General features: G+C 42.8%; 1 protein-coding gene across 1 annotated transcript in view; it reads left to right on the forward strand.

Moving 5' to 3' along the window:
• The window catches only part of PLEK (pleckstrin), a 32,500-nt gene extending 14,530 nt beyond the window's left edge, over nt 1–17,970 (forward strand). Inside the window, exons 2-9 of the mRNA XM_012475606.3 lie at nt 676–831; nt 1,071–1,252; nt 3,306–3,397; nt 7,041–7,225; nt 8,890–8,994; nt 13,642–13,725; nt 14,597–14,666; nt 16,129–17,970. Of these exons, the coding sequence (XP_012331029.1) occupies nt 676–831; nt 1,071–1,252; nt 3,306–3,397; nt 7,041–7,225; nt 8,890–8,994; nt 13,642–13,725; nt 14,597–14,666; nt 16,129–16,265 (1,011 nt within the window). The 3' untranslated portion in view covers nt 16,266–17,970. The remainder of the gene's footprint in view (nt 1–675; nt 832–1,070; nt 1,253–3,305; nt 3,398–7,040; nt 7,226–8,889; nt 8,995–13,641; nt 13,726–14,596; nt 14,667–16,128) is intronic.
• Nucleotides 17,971–18,979: the final 1,009 nt, after the last annotated feature.

Here is an 18,979-nt window from a genome sequence, read left to right on the forward strand (position 1 = left end):
CATAAAAAAGGAGGTGCAGGGGAAATTATAGCAGGAAAGGGTTTGGGTGGGGATAAAGTAGACAGTAAGAAGGATTGGTTGCTCTTCTCAATGAGGTGTGACAGCTGCTAGCACTTGGCAGTTTGAGAAGTGATCTTCTTTTCTATTATTTTAATGAACATCCCCTGTGTGCTCAGTATCATGAGCCAAGGAAAGTACCTGATGATGTAATTGCCATGGAGAAGGAAAGATAACCATAATGAAGACAATTAAAGAACTATATGAGGAAATATATGGCAAAGTTCCAGGATGTGTGGCATAATCAGTGAGAAAAGCGGGAGGGGCCTCTGAGATCAGGGTGGGTCTGTGCAGTTTGGGAAGCCTCATCCATGAGGTCGGCAAGCTGAGCCTTGAAGGATGCGGAGAGGTTAGGCAAAGGGAGAAAGAGGAGAGGGCAGAGTTGGGAAAGAGTGTTCCAGAGAGTGGGGTCAGCTTGAGTAAAGAGCCGGGGGTAGAAATGAGAATGACTCCCCAAGAAGTCACTGATTTGAGAGGACTTAGGTTGAAGGAACAAAGATGATGTCACAAAACATTTTTAAAGCCAACTGTAAGTAAATATAGGATCTTTCCTATCAGAAAGAAAACACAGTTTGCGAAGAGCCCTGCCCATCTCAGCTCTTTTGGTTGTCATTACAGGGGAGCATGTTCAATACCTGGAAACCCATGTGGGTTGTATTGTTAGAAGATGGAATTGAATTCTACAAGAAGAAAAGTGACAACAGCCCCAAAGGAATGATCCCACTGAAAGGGAGCACTCTGACTAGCCCTTGTCAGGACTTTGGCAAAAGGATGGTGAGTTGACATCATGAGCTGCTGTGAATCCCTGGTCAGACACTCACCTTTTGGTGCAAGCATCACCCTCAATGTGGGTGGTGCTCCTTGGGCTTGTCCCTCTCACCACCACCCACAGCCAACCCTGGCATTTTGGTGTCTCTTGGCCAGAACAGGTTTAGGCCAATGGCCTCTGCTTCATGAGGGGCCCCAGCCCCTTGAAATAAGTCATTCCTAATGGGATGTGTCTTGATTTTCAGTTTGTGTTTAAGATCACTACAACCAAACAGCAGGACCACTTCTTCCAGGCAGCCTTCCTGGAAGAGAGAGATGCCTGGGTTCGGGATATCAAGAAGGCCATTAAATGCATTGAAGGAGGCCAGAAGTTTGCCAGGAAATCTACCAGGAGGTCCATTCGACTGCCAGAAACCATTGACTTAGGGTGATTTTCTGTGTTTACTTCTCTTTACCCCTTCCTTCTGATAGACACAAACACAGCAGATCCTGCTCTAAGGCTTGCTTTGGCCACCTCTGATGTTGTATCCACTCTATGAGGTCAATCTTGGCACTTAGTGTACTAAGATGTTTACCTGGATCTGAAGGAGTGATCCAAGGCCTTCCAGCTGAGGAGAGGAGGCCAATGGAGTACAAATTCCCTCATAAGGGGTCCAGAGAGAGAGAGAGAGAGAGAGAGAAACCTCATCATTGCATTTAAAAAGTAGCCATAATAAGTCAGTCTTGAAATAAATCTTGAGGATCTTTAGGGAGAAAGGAAAAGGCAGGGGCTATGCATCCAAACAAGCAAGGTTTGAAGTTCAGTTTCATGCATCACACCATCAGGAAGAGCCAGCCAGGGTAAACACCCATCCTGGTGGAAACCGTTTATGCCCTGACCTGGTTTAATGGCCTCTCATGTTGGCTGCTTGGAATTGCAGATGACAGTTGTAGCCTAAAGGTGGTCAGAGGTCAACAGGTAAATCTAGCTCCTGACAGAGGTTGGGAATGGGGCTTCTTCCTTCCCAAATATTTCACATCTTTGGTCATATGAACCCCTTTCTAAGAGTCCCTTCCTTCTTAGTAGTTTTGCTTTTTTGTTGAGCATTCCCTGAAACAGCAGTCCTGTCGAGAAGAATCCCATGCTGGCTGCTTAAAATGTCCAACAAGAATTTTATTTTTATGGAGGGTGGGGTGGGGAGAGACACTGAGAGGAGCCTAAAGACACCCCTTCTGCACTTCTGCATGACGAACACATGATTTGGCATGGCACAGGAGTTTGACAAAGTTTGTGAACTGAGCTGAGTGAGACTTAGCAGTCCCCCTCACCAAAGAGCTCTGAGGAGGAACCCAGTGTAGCCGCAGCTGCTGACGGGGGCCATTGAGTGACCACAGCCTTGGCCAGGGCTGTCAGAACTAAGTGGGAAGGATGCTCGGACTAGAGGGAGCCACAGGTTACATGGAAGGGGCCTTCTGTTTTGTTGCTTAAAACTTCTCTTGTAAGGCTATCTTTGGTGCATTCTTCAAGGACAAAAATGAGAACTTCTCACTATTTTGCCTTATATCTCATCATTTTAAAGATAAGACATATGCTTAGTGGAAGCATTCACTTCCTTAAAGGACGATGTCTACCATGGATGGTCCCTTGAAGAGCATTAAAGAATTGGGATATGAAGATTGAGGGATATGAAAGATCTAGAATGTGTAGAAAATGGACCCTGAGAACCTTTCATCTTTGACCTCTAAAGTGGGGCAACTTTGCATCCCAGGCACCAATAATTAAATCAATGAAAAGCTGAATGAATTTAAGCTAATTTAGGAGACTTTAAGTACCTTCCTGCATTGCTAAACGCTGTGCAGGCTACAGAGTTATGTAGATATGAGTGCTGCCCCTTCACTACCTATGACCTGATGGAGGAAGATTAAGCTCAGGGGATACCTGGGGTGGGGGAGCTTGTGTTCACTTATGCCCTAACGCAGTTTAATGGCCTCTGATATTGGCTGCTTAAAATTTCAGGTGATAGTTGTAGCCTAAAGTTGGTCAGAGGCCAACAGGTAAATCTAACTCCTGACAGAGGTTGGGAATGAAGTTTCTTCCTTCCTGAATATTTCTATCCCAGGCACCATCCTGGCTCTGCAACTTGCTAGCTATAAAATCTTGGGTCAATAACTTAGCCTCTCTGTGCTTCACTTTCTCTGTCTATAAAATGGGGACAATCACAGTGCACCTACTTCACAGGCTTGCCATCATGTGTGTAGAGCAGTGCCTGACACACACTAAGTGCTATATGGTGCAAGCTCAAGTGGTTATTGTGTTTTAAGGGATCACATTTCTGTGCAACCAATTCCAGGGTTTCGGAAAAGAGAAAGAGCTCAGGGGATGATGGGGTGAATAGGAGGTGGTACCCGACCTCTTCAAGGTGACAACTCCCAGAGATAACTTACCATTCTGAAATGTTCCCCACTCATCCAACTGTGTGTTTTTTTAAATTTCTGTGCAGTGCCTTATATTTGTCCATGAAAGACACTGAAAAAGGAATAAAAGAACTGAACCTAGAGAAGGACAAGAAGATTTTTAATCACTGCTTCACAGGTAAAAACACTTGAGGGCCTGAAATAGGGCAACTGGGAAGGCGATATGGAGTCCTCCTTCAGCTTCATGTGTGAAGTGGGGGTGTAAAGTGTGGAGGTTGGAAAGGGTCCCAGAATGCAGTCTGGTGAGCCTGAGAATGGAGTTTCTGTGGAGTGAAAATAGAAAGAACTTTGTTGTTCAAGCTAACGTTTTTGTTCAAGCCCTGTTTGTTCAAGTTAACATTGGTTCAAATTAACTTTCCAATCAAAGGATTTTTTTTTCTCAATAAATGGCATTATGTTGAGAGTTGCTAGAAATAGACACAGAATATTGGATAAGGTGCAACCCTTAATACGATAAACAGGCATCAAGGCATATAATGTAAGATTTAAATGACAATATTAGGGATATCAGAGCCGCACAGGGTCAGGTATTGAGAGTTATGAGTTTAGGTAGTATGGTGTAGTGGTTAAAAACATGTTCTTTAGAGCCATACTACCTTGGTTCAAATCCTGGCTCTGCAACTTAACTATCTTTAAAACCTTGGGTCAATAACTTAGCCTCTCTATGCTTTACTTGCTCTGTCTATAAAGTGGGATAATCACACTGCACCTACTTCACAGGCTTGCCATTATGTGTGTAGAGCAGTGCCTGGCACACATATGGTGCAAGCTGAAGTGATTATTGTGTTTTAAGGGGTCACATGTCTGTACAACCAATTCCAGGGGTCCAGAAAAGAGAAAGAGCTCAGGGGTTGATGGGGTGAATAGGAGGTGGTACCTAGATTTGACCCTGAAAGACGGGTAGAATTTCATTGAGTATTTATGGGGAGGATTTTTGATAAGGAGGTAGGACAGAGGATGGGCAGAAGATGGTGAGGACAAAGTTATGGGGCAGACATGCACAGAATATGCATCTAGAAAAAGAAACTGACCAGCCTGGTGGGGCAGATGGTTCATCAGGAGGAACAAAATGGGATGTACAATTTAGTACTAAGTTTGTCAGATGCAAGCCATGGCTTTCTTACGGTGACAAGAGAGAACAAAGGAAGAAAACTCTGAGATAATACAACAGATGTGGAATTTAAGACATTGTGCTGTCAACAGATAATCCATGAAATCAGTCTAGGTCAGGATCGGCAAGGCTAAGGGGAAAAGGCTATGATCAGTGGCAATGAGGTAGTCCCCTGTGGGAATGAGCCTCAGAGAGTCAAGGCAGCCGCCCATGAGCATCAGACAAGGCAGGGGTGAGATTTGGGATCAAGACACTAGGCTGTGGGTGGTGGTATGAGAAACTGACAACCTAACTCTAGCAGGACTGGGGGCACTGCAACAGCCTCGGGCAAAGGGAAGAGGAGGGGGTTTCAAGGTAGACTTGGGCACAAGATCTAGGTCAGACTGATTTCTCTGTAATGTGTTACTGAGTTCCAGAGTATTGGGGTGGTACTTCTTCCTTTTTTTTTTTTTTTTTGAGACGAAGTTTCGCTTTTGTTGCTCATGCTGTAGTGCAGTGGCGCAATCTTGGCTCACTGCAACCTCCGCCACCTGGGTTCAAGCAATTCCTGTGCCTCAGCCTTCTGAGTAGCTGGGATCACAGACGTGTGCCACCACCCCTGGCTAATTTTTGTAGTTTTAGTAGAGATGGGGTTTCACCATGTTGGCCAGGCTGGTCTCAAACTCTTGAACCCAGGTGATCTGCCTACCTTGGCCTCTCAGCGTGTCCTGTAATCCCAGGGCTAGTACCTCTTAAATCCTTCTTGCTGAAGGTCATGGTAGATTCTAGAGATTTCTATGGTGGAGACTTCATGGAGGAGTCAGGTAGCCTCAGCTGGGAGATGAAGGCTGCAGCAGAGACTGGGACCCAGCAGTGCTGACACATGATGGAGGACCTTAAATGTCCAATGACTGGGAGATTAGACCAAACTTGTCTTTCAAGCTTCAGTATGCCTCGCTGAGTGAGCATGGATGCAAGGGTTAGAACACTTAAAAGTGACAGCCCAGAGTAGTTGTAACTTTGGCTTAAGGTCACTCAAATTCCCTTAGCCTTATTTTTTTCATCTTTAAAATGAGGACTACAATTACTGCCCTACCTCTTTGACAAGGTTGCTATGAGGACAAAAAGAAGAAATGCAGTGTTGATTAGTTTATCCTTGTGGAGAAAGAAACGTGAGCACTAAGCCTTTCATATATGAAATTCACGGAAGGCTCGCTACTCAATTTCTGTCACTCCTGTTTTGAGGGTGGCATCCCTACTGCTTTTGCTTGAATGACACAGGACAGGCAGGCTGTTGTGTCGACTCCCTTGTTGGCTACATATGTAAGGAACACACTGCTTTTTATTTTTATTATTTTTTAAAATTGACACATAATGGTACATAGTTATGGGGCACAGTTAATGTTCTGATATACATATACATTGTGCAATGATCAAATCATGGTAATTAGGGTATCCCATCACCTCAAACATTTATTATTTTTTTGTTTTAAGAACAAACATGCTGTTTTTAATACAAAACTTCCTTGTAACCTGCTAATAATCCAATGTATGGGTCAATTTCATTTTCTTCTCTTTGCAATCATCTCTTGAGGCAGAAGCATGCTTAAATGACTTCTCAAGGTCCCCGCTAGACTCTGCAAAGGCATGACAATCAGTGCAGGTGACGTCATCAAATTTTAATTTAGGACATATATTCATCACGTTACTTCCTGTTTAAAAACTTGCAATGATTTCCCATTGCCAAATTTCTTACTGTGCCATCAAAGTTCTCCCCACCCACCCTTCACCTTCCTCCTCCTCTTATTTCCTTTTGCCTTCTTTCCACCAACTCCTTCCCTGCCCCATGGGGTTGCTTTATGCCTGCGTGCATCTGTTCACACTGCTGCCCCCTCAGCCTGTGCTGGTTCCTCGGCATCCTGCCTCACATGCTTGGCAAACACCTACTCATGTTTTAAGCCTCTGCCCAGTGTCACTTCCTCTATGAATTTTTTCTTGATGGTGCACGCACAGCCCCCTTCTCTCACCTCCTCCACCTCTTTCACACCTTCAGATTTGACCCAGTAGTCTCGAAATTGACTTATATAGCAGAGCACTTGTTACAAGACTTACTTATTACACCCATCGTGCCCTTTTACAGTCCCTGAGGGAATTTCTCCAACACCCAGTAGAGCACCCAGCATCTAGTAGGTGCTCAGTAAATGTTTGTTCATTAATGAGATAAGTGAATGGCTTAGTAAAACCCATTTCTTTGATGCATGTATTGCTTTTTTTCATTTTTTAAGACAACAACTTTATTTTTTAATTTTTAAAGTTATTATTTTTTGAGATGGAATCTTGCTATGTTACTCAGGCTGGTCTTGAACTCCCGGGCTCAAGTGATCCTCCTGCCTCAGCTTCCAGAGTAGCTGGGACAAGAGGTGTGCAACCATACCTGGCCATGTGTTGCTTCTTAAGCAGCATGTGGTTGGTCTTAAAAACCCTTTGCATAGCTTTTTTTTTTTTTTTTTTTTTTTTAAACTGGGTTTCTATCCCATTGATTTTGTTTGAAATAACAGGGGAGACAAGACAAGTCAGACCTGTGGGTGCTCTGGAGTCAGTTCAGGGGTGATTGTCAGGGGCTTGTTCTTTAGTAAGGAGAGTTAACCTTCCCTGTGCTGATCCCATCTAGGTAACTGCGTCATTGATTGGCTGGTATCCAATCAGTCTGTTAGGAATCGCCAGGAAGGCCTTATGATTGCTTCATCACTGCTCAATGAAGGGTATCTGCAGCCTGCTGGAGATATGTCCAAGAGTGCAGTGGATGGAACCGCTGAAAACCCTTTCCTGGACAACCCTGATGCCTTCTACTACTTTGTAAGAAAAGCTCCCCATCTCTTCCTCCTGTAAGAAAGACTGCCCTGAGCAGATTCTAGGTTGATTTCAGTTCATAGCCACATATGTAAAATAAAGGCCCCAGCCCTACAGGGGCTGTTAGGCAGGGGGTAGGGAGGTCAGCTGGGAAGAACAAGGGAATACCTGAAGCTTCCAGGCCCATTTAGAGCTTCTGTTATACCAGTGTTTCCCAGCTCAACAGCTGCCCTCTCCACAACACTTGCCCTGTCCAAATAAATTCATTATAAAAGGATACTACTGTTTACTTGAAAAAAATTTTTTAATGGACTTTAAAAAATGTATTGTTTCCTTTATTTTATTTTATTTTTATTTTTTTAGACAAGAGTCTTGCTCTGTCATCCAAGCTGGAGTGCAGTGGTGCCATCTCAGCTCACTGCAACCTCCACTTCCCAGGTTCGAGCGATTCGCCACCATGCCCACCTAATTTTCGTATTTTTAGTAGAGATCGTGTTTCACCATGCCAGGCTGGTCTTGAGCCTCTGACCTCAAGTGATCCACCTGCCTTGGCTTCCCAACTATCTTATTCTAAGCAGTAATTCATTTGTAAAAATGTCTTAGGCCCTAGTCTATGGCAAGCACTCTCTTAGACAAGGAGATACAGCCACCTAGACAAGCATGCTGGAGGAACAGGCAAAAATCCCACCCTCCTGGAACTTCCTTTCCAGAGGGGAATCCATAAATCACAGGTGTGATATGTTAGGCGCATTGTTCCAAATGTACATTAAAATACGTGACTCTCAATATACAATGTGTCCATCGATGTCACTTCCTGCAGTCATCTTGTGTAACTCCTGTGGTATGCTTACCTAGGATTGGGAAACACTATATTACACAATGTGAACCTATTCTTAGGCCATGTGAGAAATCCAGGAATGGTGGATTTCTTGGGGGATTTTGGTAGTTTTATTTCTATTTTGGATCAGAGCACAGAAGTTAGGAAGTTACTTAAGAGAAGCATTCTTCTTATAAACATGAAGTTAACACCCTAGAGAGTTTCATTTCATTTTGGGGGAAGTTCCACAGTCCGTTTTTTTTTTTTTTTCCTTCAGTCCTTTGATCTGGTTGCTTATAGCCATTTCAGTGCAGGAGTCTAAAAATACCCAAGACCGTGGCTTCTCTTCCTTGGTTTGATTCATCATCCACTTTTGCTGAGCAAGTCCCAATTACCTCATAACCTCAGGGGAAGAGGCTGGACACATGCTCTCAGTTTTCTCCAAGAGGGGGCTCATTGGCAGATGTTGAGCTGGTGATAGTGCCCTGCTTTCAAGGATGTGACCATGACATCCCAAGAGAAGGAAGGCTTTGAAGGCACACATGTGCCTGGTTAGGAAGACGGAGCTGAAGTTAGAATACAGCTTGGGAGACCCTCCAGAATAAAAGGATATGGACAAGAGCACACTTGAGTGGAGGAGACAAGAAAGGAACAGTCCCGAAGGAAGTAAAAGGAGGAGGAGAAACTCGCTCACCAAGGGTGACCTTTGAAGTTCAGATTGGGACATACACAGGAATGGAAGGAAAAGGAGGAGGCTGCCCTAGTGGCTGGAAGGGAGGGGGAGATGGAGATGGTACAAGTTGCAAAGTGCCTAAGACTGGTGATGTCAGCTTGCTGTTTGATTTCCCAACAGCCAGACAGTGGGTTCTTCTGTGAAGAGAATTCCAGTGATGATGACGTGATTCTGAAAGAAGAATTCAGAGGGGTCATTATCAAGCAGGGATGTTTGCTGAAGCAGGTAAGTGGCCACCACTGCTTCCGTCTTGCCTTATCCCTTTTTTTAATTTCTAAGTTATCCAATGACATTTGGTTTGTTTTGTTAATAGTCAAGCAGAAAATGAAACCCACAAAGTGGAAGATAGATGAATAGCTATGTAGATATCAAAGTGGCTTTAGGTCAGAAAGATTGAGTCAGACAAGGCAGAAGATGCCCCTAGAAGTAGGAAAATGCCTCTTTTATCAATAGCACAGAAAAAAAAAAAGATGTTTCAGGAAAAATATGGCCAGAAGAGATGAATTGTCTAAGAGATGCTATCTAAAAGACAAAGATGTCTCATGGCAAAACTACTTCCATTTTACCTGTCCCTTCTCCTTTCAAAGTAACCAGGTAAACAGGAACAGGCCACCAAGAAGAGGAACATAGTATACCACTGAGAGCAAAGAAGTGTCGTTCCAGTCTGTGGGTAGGGCATGGCAAGACCAAAACCCGGGCATGTGGAGGCCAGTTCACAGGAACAGCAGATGAAAGTCAAATACAGACTGAGGGCGTAGACAGAGTCCTGGAGGGTTGTCCAGGTGTCCACAGGTACAGGCCACCATCAGTCTTGGAGGCAAGGGCTGAGGAGTGCTGAAGAGCTCTAGTCGGTTACCAGGTGCCAAGGCATATGATGCCAACAGGTAAGAGATGGACAGGGGCTGAGGTGACTGAGGAAGCCAGGGCCAGCACTGGGTGGAGGAAGTCGCAGGAAGACATGAGAACATTCAGAGGGAAGCTAGTTGATACTAGCACAAGGCATCACAGAGGCCAAGGCTGCTTTACAGGGCCAACGTCTTGCCTTCCTGGCTGCACTGTGAATTGTCTGCTCAGTATATAATGGAGAGAATCGGTTGCCATCAGAAGATTTTCATGTACTGTCTCTAGGCTCCATGGGACTGGGGGATTTGACTTACTTCATGTTAGGACCCTGAGTATACATCTTAGTGATTAATGGAATGGGCAAGGAGGGAAGAACCAGAGAAGAGCCTATATTTACATTTACAAAGAGGGACTTTGGGCTGTGCTGGCTGAGAGTAGGTATAGGTATGGATCTTGAGTTTCAGTGGGGGAAGTGGGACATTAGAATGGAAAACTTATCTTCACATCAGGTTTTAAGAGAACACTGTCCTAAGAAATATATGGCAAGGATTTATAAAGAATTCATGGACTATTATAATATCTTTTTATATAGGGTGACCAACTGGTTAGTTTAAAGGAAAGGCATAGGGCAGGGCCAGCCTTATCCAGGGGAGGCTCAGGCATTTGCCAATGGACAGAGTTTTCCCGCTGTTACTTTCTTGTTTGTTCTGCCAAACATTCCTGTGTTCATGGCTCTTCAGTTGCAGGTGCTGGAATGTGGCCGTTAAGACAAGAAGAGTAACTTGGGAAGGAATTTTCTTATTTTGTTGGTTTTTTCCATAATCCTATCTGTTTATTAGCTATTTCTTGAATTAGTTGATTGGACAAGCCCTAGTCTAGAATGGAGCTCTTGGAAAGCCAAGGATGAAGGTTAACAAAGGGTAAAGTTGGGACTGGACTGGAGTCATGTCTCAGTGAAGCAGCCCAGTAGGAGACCTGGGATGGCCAAAAATTGTGTGTGGTAATGGGTGCCTGGGTGTATTTTGAATACAGTAGGGAGAAGAATTGAACTTACTTATGTGTTTTCCTTTGCCTGGCCTTTGATAGGTACAATTTAGCCTTAGCTAGCTCAGTTGGTGCACATTTGAATCTCCCAGGGAACTGTTAAAACTGCACGCCAGGCCAATTAAGTCAGAGTCTCTGAATTTTTACAGTTCCCAAGTGATTCTGACTTGCAGCCAAGGCTAAGAACCACTGAGCCAGACTTTTTCTTAAGAGCTAATTTATTCTATTATCAATATACAAGTTAAATAGCCTTTCTTAGAAGCTTCCTTTTTATGTGAAGAAAACAGAAATCTATGTGCATTCAGGAATTTTGTTCTTTTATAATATTCTTTCCTCTGAACTTTTTTTTTTCAGGGGGTGGGGAGCAAAAACCTTTTTAATTTAAATTGACACTTCCCCTTAATGTTTCTAATATCTTACCTCAGTGGTTAGTAACTGTGGTTTACATCAAAATCACCCAAGGGAATTTTAAGAATTTTTAAAACTTTTTCTTAAAATTCTAAAAGTAAACCTCCCTTGTGTCCGCTGCTGGGAGATAGCCAGGATTAATCTCATAGAAGGCTAATTATAATGAAGAAGGACACCTGTGCTCCACACCTCACAGATGAGAAGTAGCTGTGGCCAATTGGAGGCCATCACCCCTACCCTATTATTTCCACTTTTCTCATCCCAGGAGAAATAATCCTACTTGGCAGCAAGTTTTAGAATGAACGATCTTGGATTATATTCATTATGATCCCTTTTTATATAATTCTTTCTGTTATGGCGATGAATAAAGTATGTGCTTGTATAATTCTCAACCACATGTAGATTTCTTGAGGGAGAGGGACAATGTGTTATAAATGTTTCTCTTGTATCTGCTGCAGAGTTCAGCATCCTTCTTGATCTATAATAGGCAATGAACACTTGTGGAGCTAATTAAGTCAAATATAAGTAGATGGCTTTGACAGTTCAGCAGCAATTCTTGGAAACCTGAGGCATGCATGTATTTCTTAATATTCCTTAGAAAATATGCATTAAGTGAAAAATGACCAGGTATGTATCTACTAACATTCAATGTGTCAACATGCCACATTGTGATGTCATGGAGAGCTTAAAGGGAATATGATGGTTGAGCAGCATTGGTTGATTTCACATCCTCTTGTTACCTTCCTCTTCCATTGACTCATAATAAGTTGGTGATTGCCCAGCAATTGCGTAAGACAGCATGAAATGTGGTTCTGTCAGTGAAGAGGAAATGGTGTAGGGGGGCAACTTGAGTGTCGTTATTTTGAAGGGCAACATCAGTTAAGGCGAAGATCAGGAATGTACACTTTTGGAAGTCTATGCTTTGCAAAAGCCATTTTGGACATGATACAGCAGGTAGAAATATTTTCTGTCCTTGCATATGACTCTACAGGGGTTCCAGCTCCATCCTTCAGGAAATAGAAAGTTCTTTGGAAATAAGTTTCTTCACCAAATGTTTAGCCAAAAAACTTAGGTCCATTTCTGAAAGCTTTCTTGAAACTCCTCTGGATTTATGAAGGAGGCACTGTTTGCTAAAACCACACATGTTTTATTGCTTTCAGCACAAGTACAATGAAAAATGTTGGAAAATTTGTATACATGCTTGCCAATATGTGGTGCTTTAGAAATTACAAATAATATTTCTTGTATTGGCAAGATAGAAACTACGTATCTTTTAATCTAATATTATTTTTGGCTTCTGGAGTTAAGTCATTTGAATTCCCTGTGGGAAATCATAGAGTCGGGTTTACCATGACGTTTTAAAATCTGCTATACACTAATGGAAATAACTTGGTAACTCATGGCAAGTACAGATATGAAGCAGCTGCTATGTGCCAGGCACTGTGGCGCTGGGGAACAAAGATAAGCAAGACACAAATCCCACCCTTAAAACTAGGCAACGTCTAGACCAAAAATGTCTAGACAATGTCAGTGTTTACTTCTATTGGGAAAGACCAAGTCATCACCTTCTTTCTTCTTCTTCCTTCCTCTTTCTTTCTTCCTTTCCTCCTCCTCCTCCTCCTCCTCCTTCCTCTTCTTCCTTCTTTCTCATGTCTGTAACAGCAACACACAATTTCATTCCCACTGCTGCTATCTAAGATTTAGTTTCTAATAATTTTATGCCTGGATTGTTGTAATCCTTCCCTAATAAATTCCTTTTTACTCATCATCTTTTCCCTGACTTTCCTTTAATCTAGCTGGCTGGTCCATCCTGCACTTTGTCACCATATTAATCTTCTTAAAATGTAATTGTAATCCTTTCACTTCCTACTCAAAAGCCATCAACAACAAATCCTGCCTTTTATTTCTATTAAATCCCTGTCCACTTTCCCACCTTGCCTCTGCTACTCTTCACAAACCCTGCATTCTAACCAGACTGGTCTTATTCGTCAACACCTGACTATGTCTCTTGCATTCCCACTTCTGCTCTTATGTTGTCAATTGTCCTCCCACCCACCTTTGTCTTGCCCATCTAAATCCTGTGTCCTGTATGGATAAGTGCAGGTCTTTATGGGGCTTTCTTTGATATCCAAAGTCGACAATTACATATTCCTCATTTAATGCCTTTGAAATCCATTATCTAAACCAAGTATTTGACTTAGGCATTTGCTACTTTATATTTCAACATAGGTCATAAACTCTTTAAAGATCGGGGCGTCTTAAGCCTCCTTATTCCCCCTACATTACCTAGTGTAGTACATCCTACTTAGTACTGCCTTATATCACACTAAAGCTGGAAAACAATAATTAGAAATAATTTAATCCACCTGTTTCATCTAATAACATCCAAATTATTAATTGGCTTTAGCGCTATCTCCCTGACAAAGACCTAGACTGGGATATTGTTATCCTGGAGTTAGTATTTCAATTTTTCTTTCTTTTCTCAATTCAGCAAAGACTTATTCTGTAGGTATTGTATGTACTGAGTGATGCTGAAAACTCATCATTCCTTTCTTTTAATGTCGATCCTGGATACAGGGGCACAGGAGGAAAAACTGGAAAGTGAGGAAGTTCATCCTGAGAGAAGACCCTGCCTACCTGCACTACTATGACCCTGCTGGGGTGAGATCCTGTGGTTGATAAATCCATTCAAATAAATAAAACCACTGCATTTATAATCTGGGCTTCCCATTCCTCTTCTCTGCTCTGTTGATATCCCCTTTTTCTCTTTACTGGGCCACTTCTTTTTTCTCCCATTCTCCTCTACCTTTCTCTATCCCCATTCAATTAAAAGCTCTGAGATCTTGGGCCTCTGAGGTCAGCATAAGCTTAGGGATGGAACAAAATCTCACTATATTATAATTTATTTGGTCAACTCAGCATAATTGTTTTTTGTTTTCCCCAAACTGATATTTTCAGGGAAATTCAATCAGTCCGTGGCTTAATATACATAAAGGTAATAATTCCTCATCTAGGTCAACTTGGATGAGGGCATTGTTTAAGTCCAGCAATTCGGGCTGTTAATTGTCAAAGAGGGCTTTTTCCGCCGTAAAATGAACCACCCTTAAAGTGTGAAGACAACTCTGGGTTGAGTGCTCAGCCTCTGCTTGCAGCAGTGGGCTCTTTGACTCCCCCTTGATGGTTATATTGCTGCATCAAGTGCATAGGACCAAAGAGCTCTGGAAACATGTAGCTCTTCTCTAGTGGGATATGGTGACCTGAGCCTCTCCACCTCCCCTGCTGCTTTTCTTCAGACTGAAGTCCAGATTGACTTGCATTTTCTCATCCAGCCTCCTGGCCCCACTGAAGCCGGGTGTGGAGGATCTGGAAGAACCCTAGATCTGTAAAGAGTTTTCTTTAATCTCCTTCTGCTCTTACTTATTTTGAGGGCCCTGATCTATGCAAGAGTGAGTCTGGCTGTTTTGCCAACAGGATAAGGTCTATGTATACGCTGTATTTTGGAAATATAATGAACAACTCCTTTCTTCTTTAGGGAGAAGATCCCCTGGGAGCAATTCACTTGAGAGGCTGTGTGGTGACTTCAGTAGAGAGCAACTCAGATGGTAAGATGAATTTCTGTGTGAGAGAGGTGTGTCTGCTCAGACTCCCCTCCCATACCTGGACCTCCTGGGTCAACATTAATCAATCAATTTATCAGGATAAGCAGGAATAGGTCAGGCATGGTGGCTCACGTCTGTAATCTCAGCATGTTGAGAGGCCAAGGTGGGCAGATCACTTGTGGTCAGGAGTTCGAGAGTAGCCTGGCCAACATGGTGAAACCCCGTCTCTACTAAAAATACAAAAATTAACTGGGCATGGTGCCACGTGCCTGTGAATTGCTTGAATTTGGCAGGTTGCAGCGAGCCAAGATTGTGCCACTGCACTCCAGCCTGAGTGACAGAACAATACTCTATCTCAAAAAAAAAAAAAAAAAAAAAAGCAGGAATGAATTTACTGTCTGAAAACCTTGGAGAAACCAAGAGTTATTTTTTGTCCCCCAACTGCTCTCCAGGCTTTCCAGGCCTTGGGGAGTTGGATGACTTTTGTGGATGCCTTGAGCAAGTCCATGAGCAATGCTGGGAAAATTCCACTTCACAATGGCTTAGAAGAAGAGCAATGAGGGGGTTGCACTACAGGACCCCAGACCACAAGGCTGTGATTAGGACATAGAATAACCACGTGGGTGTAGTTCAACTTCTCAGGTGCTGAGGACAAATGGCGTCACTGGGGAGATGTGGTTTTGACATCCCAAACCCTGGTTTTGTCCTGCCATTTTTGGTTTGTAGTATGATCAAGGCTGACAGGAAAACATATGAACTGCAAATGCCTAGAGTTTTACTATGCCTGATTTTGCCCACCTCCACCCCCACCACCTAGAATTGTACTTTGGTTTTAGGGCAGGACGCATGGTTCATTCTTTATTTGGTTTGTGGTGTTTTAAGTCTTGTCACAGTGTTGGCCAGGTTATTGCCTTTTAGTCTTTAGCAGAGCTCTGACTTAGCCCTGGTTAAAAAACAGTTCAGACTATACTTGTGGTAATGGTGGTAGGTCTGGCTTTGTGTATGTATTTAAACATATACATATACACATATATTATAAACATAAATCTATATTGATAGAAAGACAGGTAGATAGATAGATATCAAGAGCAACCCTTGGTTTTGATTATAAGCAGAGGAATGGTACCCATTAGAAACTATTAGAGGTTACTCATTAAATAGTGTTGCTATCCAAAGGTGAAAAATTTAGTTTACCTGTAAACTATGAAAGAAAATGTTTCTCCTCGAGTGTTTTACCTATTTTTTTAAATATATATACACACACACAACCATACTATGTATCTACTATATCAATACTATATAGAGAATTATGCAATGAATTATTCTGTAATCATACATTGTTTGTATGTTTGCAAGCCACATAATTTCCTTAGAACACTAATAAAAGAGATTTCATGGCTTGCACAGGAGGGTAGACCAAGTGGTCTTTCCTGTGCGTGCTGCCATTTCTCTTCTTTTTCCCCAGGCAGGAAGAGTGAGGAAGAGAACCTTTTTGAGATCATCACAGCAGATGAAGTGCACTATTTCTTGCAAGCAGCCACCCCCAAGGAGCGTACAGAGTGGATCAAAGCCATTCAGGTGGCCTCCCGAACTGGGAAGTAAAGACGCACCTGCACTCCTCATCCCCTCCTGAGGGAAGCCCATGGACAAGCTCAGCCCAGGACCTGTCCATTTCTGCGACAAATCAACAGGAAAGGGCCCAGGGGTGGGAAGTTTTCGTCTGCAGGGGATTCTGAATGTAACTCGCCGCACGATGTACAAGGTTCCCCGGTAGCCCCTCTGTCCCTCTCTGTAGCCCCCATGCAGATAGAACAAGCTGTGCAGCCTCAGTAGGCTGCTTGCCCTCTCCTAGGCCTCAGGGCCGCTTCTGGAAAATGAAGAAATTCAACTAGGAGATTCTGGAGGTCCCCGCTAGCTTAAAAAAAAAATTGAAAAAAACTTCCCTGTGATTCTAACACTTGCAGAAGTGAAAACGTATCTAGTTGTTCTGCTGGTGTCCTTCCTTGGCTAAGTCTTGGCCTTCAGCTGTCTTCAAATGTACCAGAACCTGAGACGGCACTTCCCCTTGACACTGTTTGAAACTGTTGCTGATCTGTAGTATAGTACCAGCAAGAAACCTCTTTTGTTCTCTTCAGTCATCTTCTGCTTGCTCTTGGCCTTAAGATCCTGTAACCAAATGAAGGAGAGCTCTCTGTCTTCCTTATCCTACTCAAAAATGTCCCGAGAGCAGTGGTGGCTTTGAGGGTTTTGCCTTCTACTACTTTTCACAGCCTGGAAAGTTGTGCCTTCTGGGAAAGAGACCCGGGGACGCCAGGAGTAGCTGAGGGTCCTTTCTGTGCTCTGAAGCCACCCAGAGGAGCCCTGTTCCACTCTGGTTTGAGGCTGATCTGAGAGGGTCTCCTTTTGTTCCTTTCTGGAGCATTTCTCTAACATTTATTACAATTAGGAGGGGACCTCCACATCTGTGAGATTCTGTTTCATTTGAGGTTTACAGAAAAAAAAAAGTGGCCAGATGGGTTCCCCCCCATGGGTGAGTGTCCTGGGCAACTGTTTGGTGAGTGTGTCTCGCTACAGCTGCAGGAAGTGGAGGTGCTAAACTACCGGCCCTTCCACTTGCTGGGAGGGATTAATATCACAACTGCACTGAAAGGACTCAGAGCCACACAGAACTTCTGAGAGGAGCTGTTAACATTGCGCAGCACCTTCAGTTCTCCAGTTAATGATATTGTGTTTGTGCCTGAGCTTTAAGCACAAGCAATAGCAGCTCCTGCTTGAGTTCTGAGGGTGTCATGACCTTTTGAGTAACCAGAGTGAGCTAACCTAGACTGAAATTGGGAACTTGTTTGCAATTTTTGACCCTGACCACTAATTAGTGATTCTTTTCCAAAATTGAGAAAGACAGCACCCCTTGAACCAGATATGTATGTGAAAACATATTTTTCCATTCCAGAGTTTTAATTTTAAGGCCCCAGGAAGGAGAGGAGAGTAGAATACTTTTCCTGATTTTTTCAATTCTTCTCTTGCCCTCCTTCAGAGTTTTAATTTTAAGGCCCCAAGAAGGAGAGGAGAGTAGAATACTTTTCCTGATTTTTTCAACTCTTCTCTCCTCCTTCAACAGAGAAAAAATCTGTTCCTACTCCCAGATTTTTTTTGTCAATAGCCTAGAGGTAAAGAAGTTTTTCTCTGATTTTTTAATAAATTGTCTTTATAGAATATGTACAAGTTTTTCTACACTCAGTGTTAAAATATTTATTAAAAGGAAGTGAACTTAATGTTTTGAAATAAATATACGACTGTGTTTAATGCATTTTTGGTGTGATGACTCTGTTTTGCCTCCCACTGATAACTCTCCCTTCTGGCTGGGCACGGTGGCTCACGCCTGTAATCCCAGCACTTTGAGAGGCTGAGGCGGGTGGATCACTTGAGGTCAGGAGTTTGAGATCAGCCTGGCCAACATGGTGAAACCCCGTCTCTACTAAAACAAAACAAAACAAAGAAATAAGTCTCCTTTCTTATAGCTCACTTGTATTTTCTGAGGATAACACTATCTTTTATTTTTCATCATCTCAATAACTTTATTTTTTTTAAATAAAATATATTCTAAGGGATAATAAAAATATAGGAAAAGCATGTCTTTACTTTCTTAAGAAAGTAGGCTTAAGAAATAGGAAAATATATGGACAGTCTGTATCACTGATTTTTAATTTACAAGATCTTGATTACAGTGGTTAGACAAGAAAAAGAATCCACTAAAGAGATAAAAACTATTAACATTAGAGGAAAAGAAGATTCCTACTGAAGGGCTGTCAGGTGCGGTTGAGCAGACTGTGCACTGCAGAAGTTCAGAGGGCAATATTCACTTTGTAGTCTAGGTAACTGTTGTCCCCTGGGGCTTGCATTACACAGTTTGTACGTTTATACACAGTGACCTGATGAGTATTCAGAGCATCATCAAGGCTTCATAATATGGACAATTGACTCTTCCTGGTAGAATGAAAGTGTCACTTGTCAAAGTGGATATTTAAATGATAGGTATAGATGTTTATGTCTGAACCTCTTTGGCTAAGAAATCAAGCTTAGACCCTCTCAGACATAGTACTAGGATAATCCACATGGGTCTGAACCTCAGAGTGACAGACTTTACCCCCAGTGATGTGGAGGAAGGTGTACACAAACTGCCAATTGCATTTGAAGAACACTTGAAACCGAAAAGAAAGGGTGGTTAGAGGCTGGCCCCAGTGGCTCATGCCTGTAATCCCAACACTTTGGGAAGCCTAGGTGGGAGGATCACAAGGTCAGGAGTTCGAGACCAGCCT

Source organism: Aotus nancymaae, unplaced genomic scaffold (genome assembly GCF_030222135.1).
Source record: "Aotus nancymaae isolate 86718 unplaced genomic scaffold, 86718_ANA_hifiasm-v0.15.2.pri h1tg000057l, whole genome shotgun sequence".
In the NCBI taxonomy this organism is placed as follows: domain Eukaryota; kingdom Metazoa; phylum Chordata; class Mammalia; order Primates; family Aotidae; genus Aotus; species Aotus nancymaae.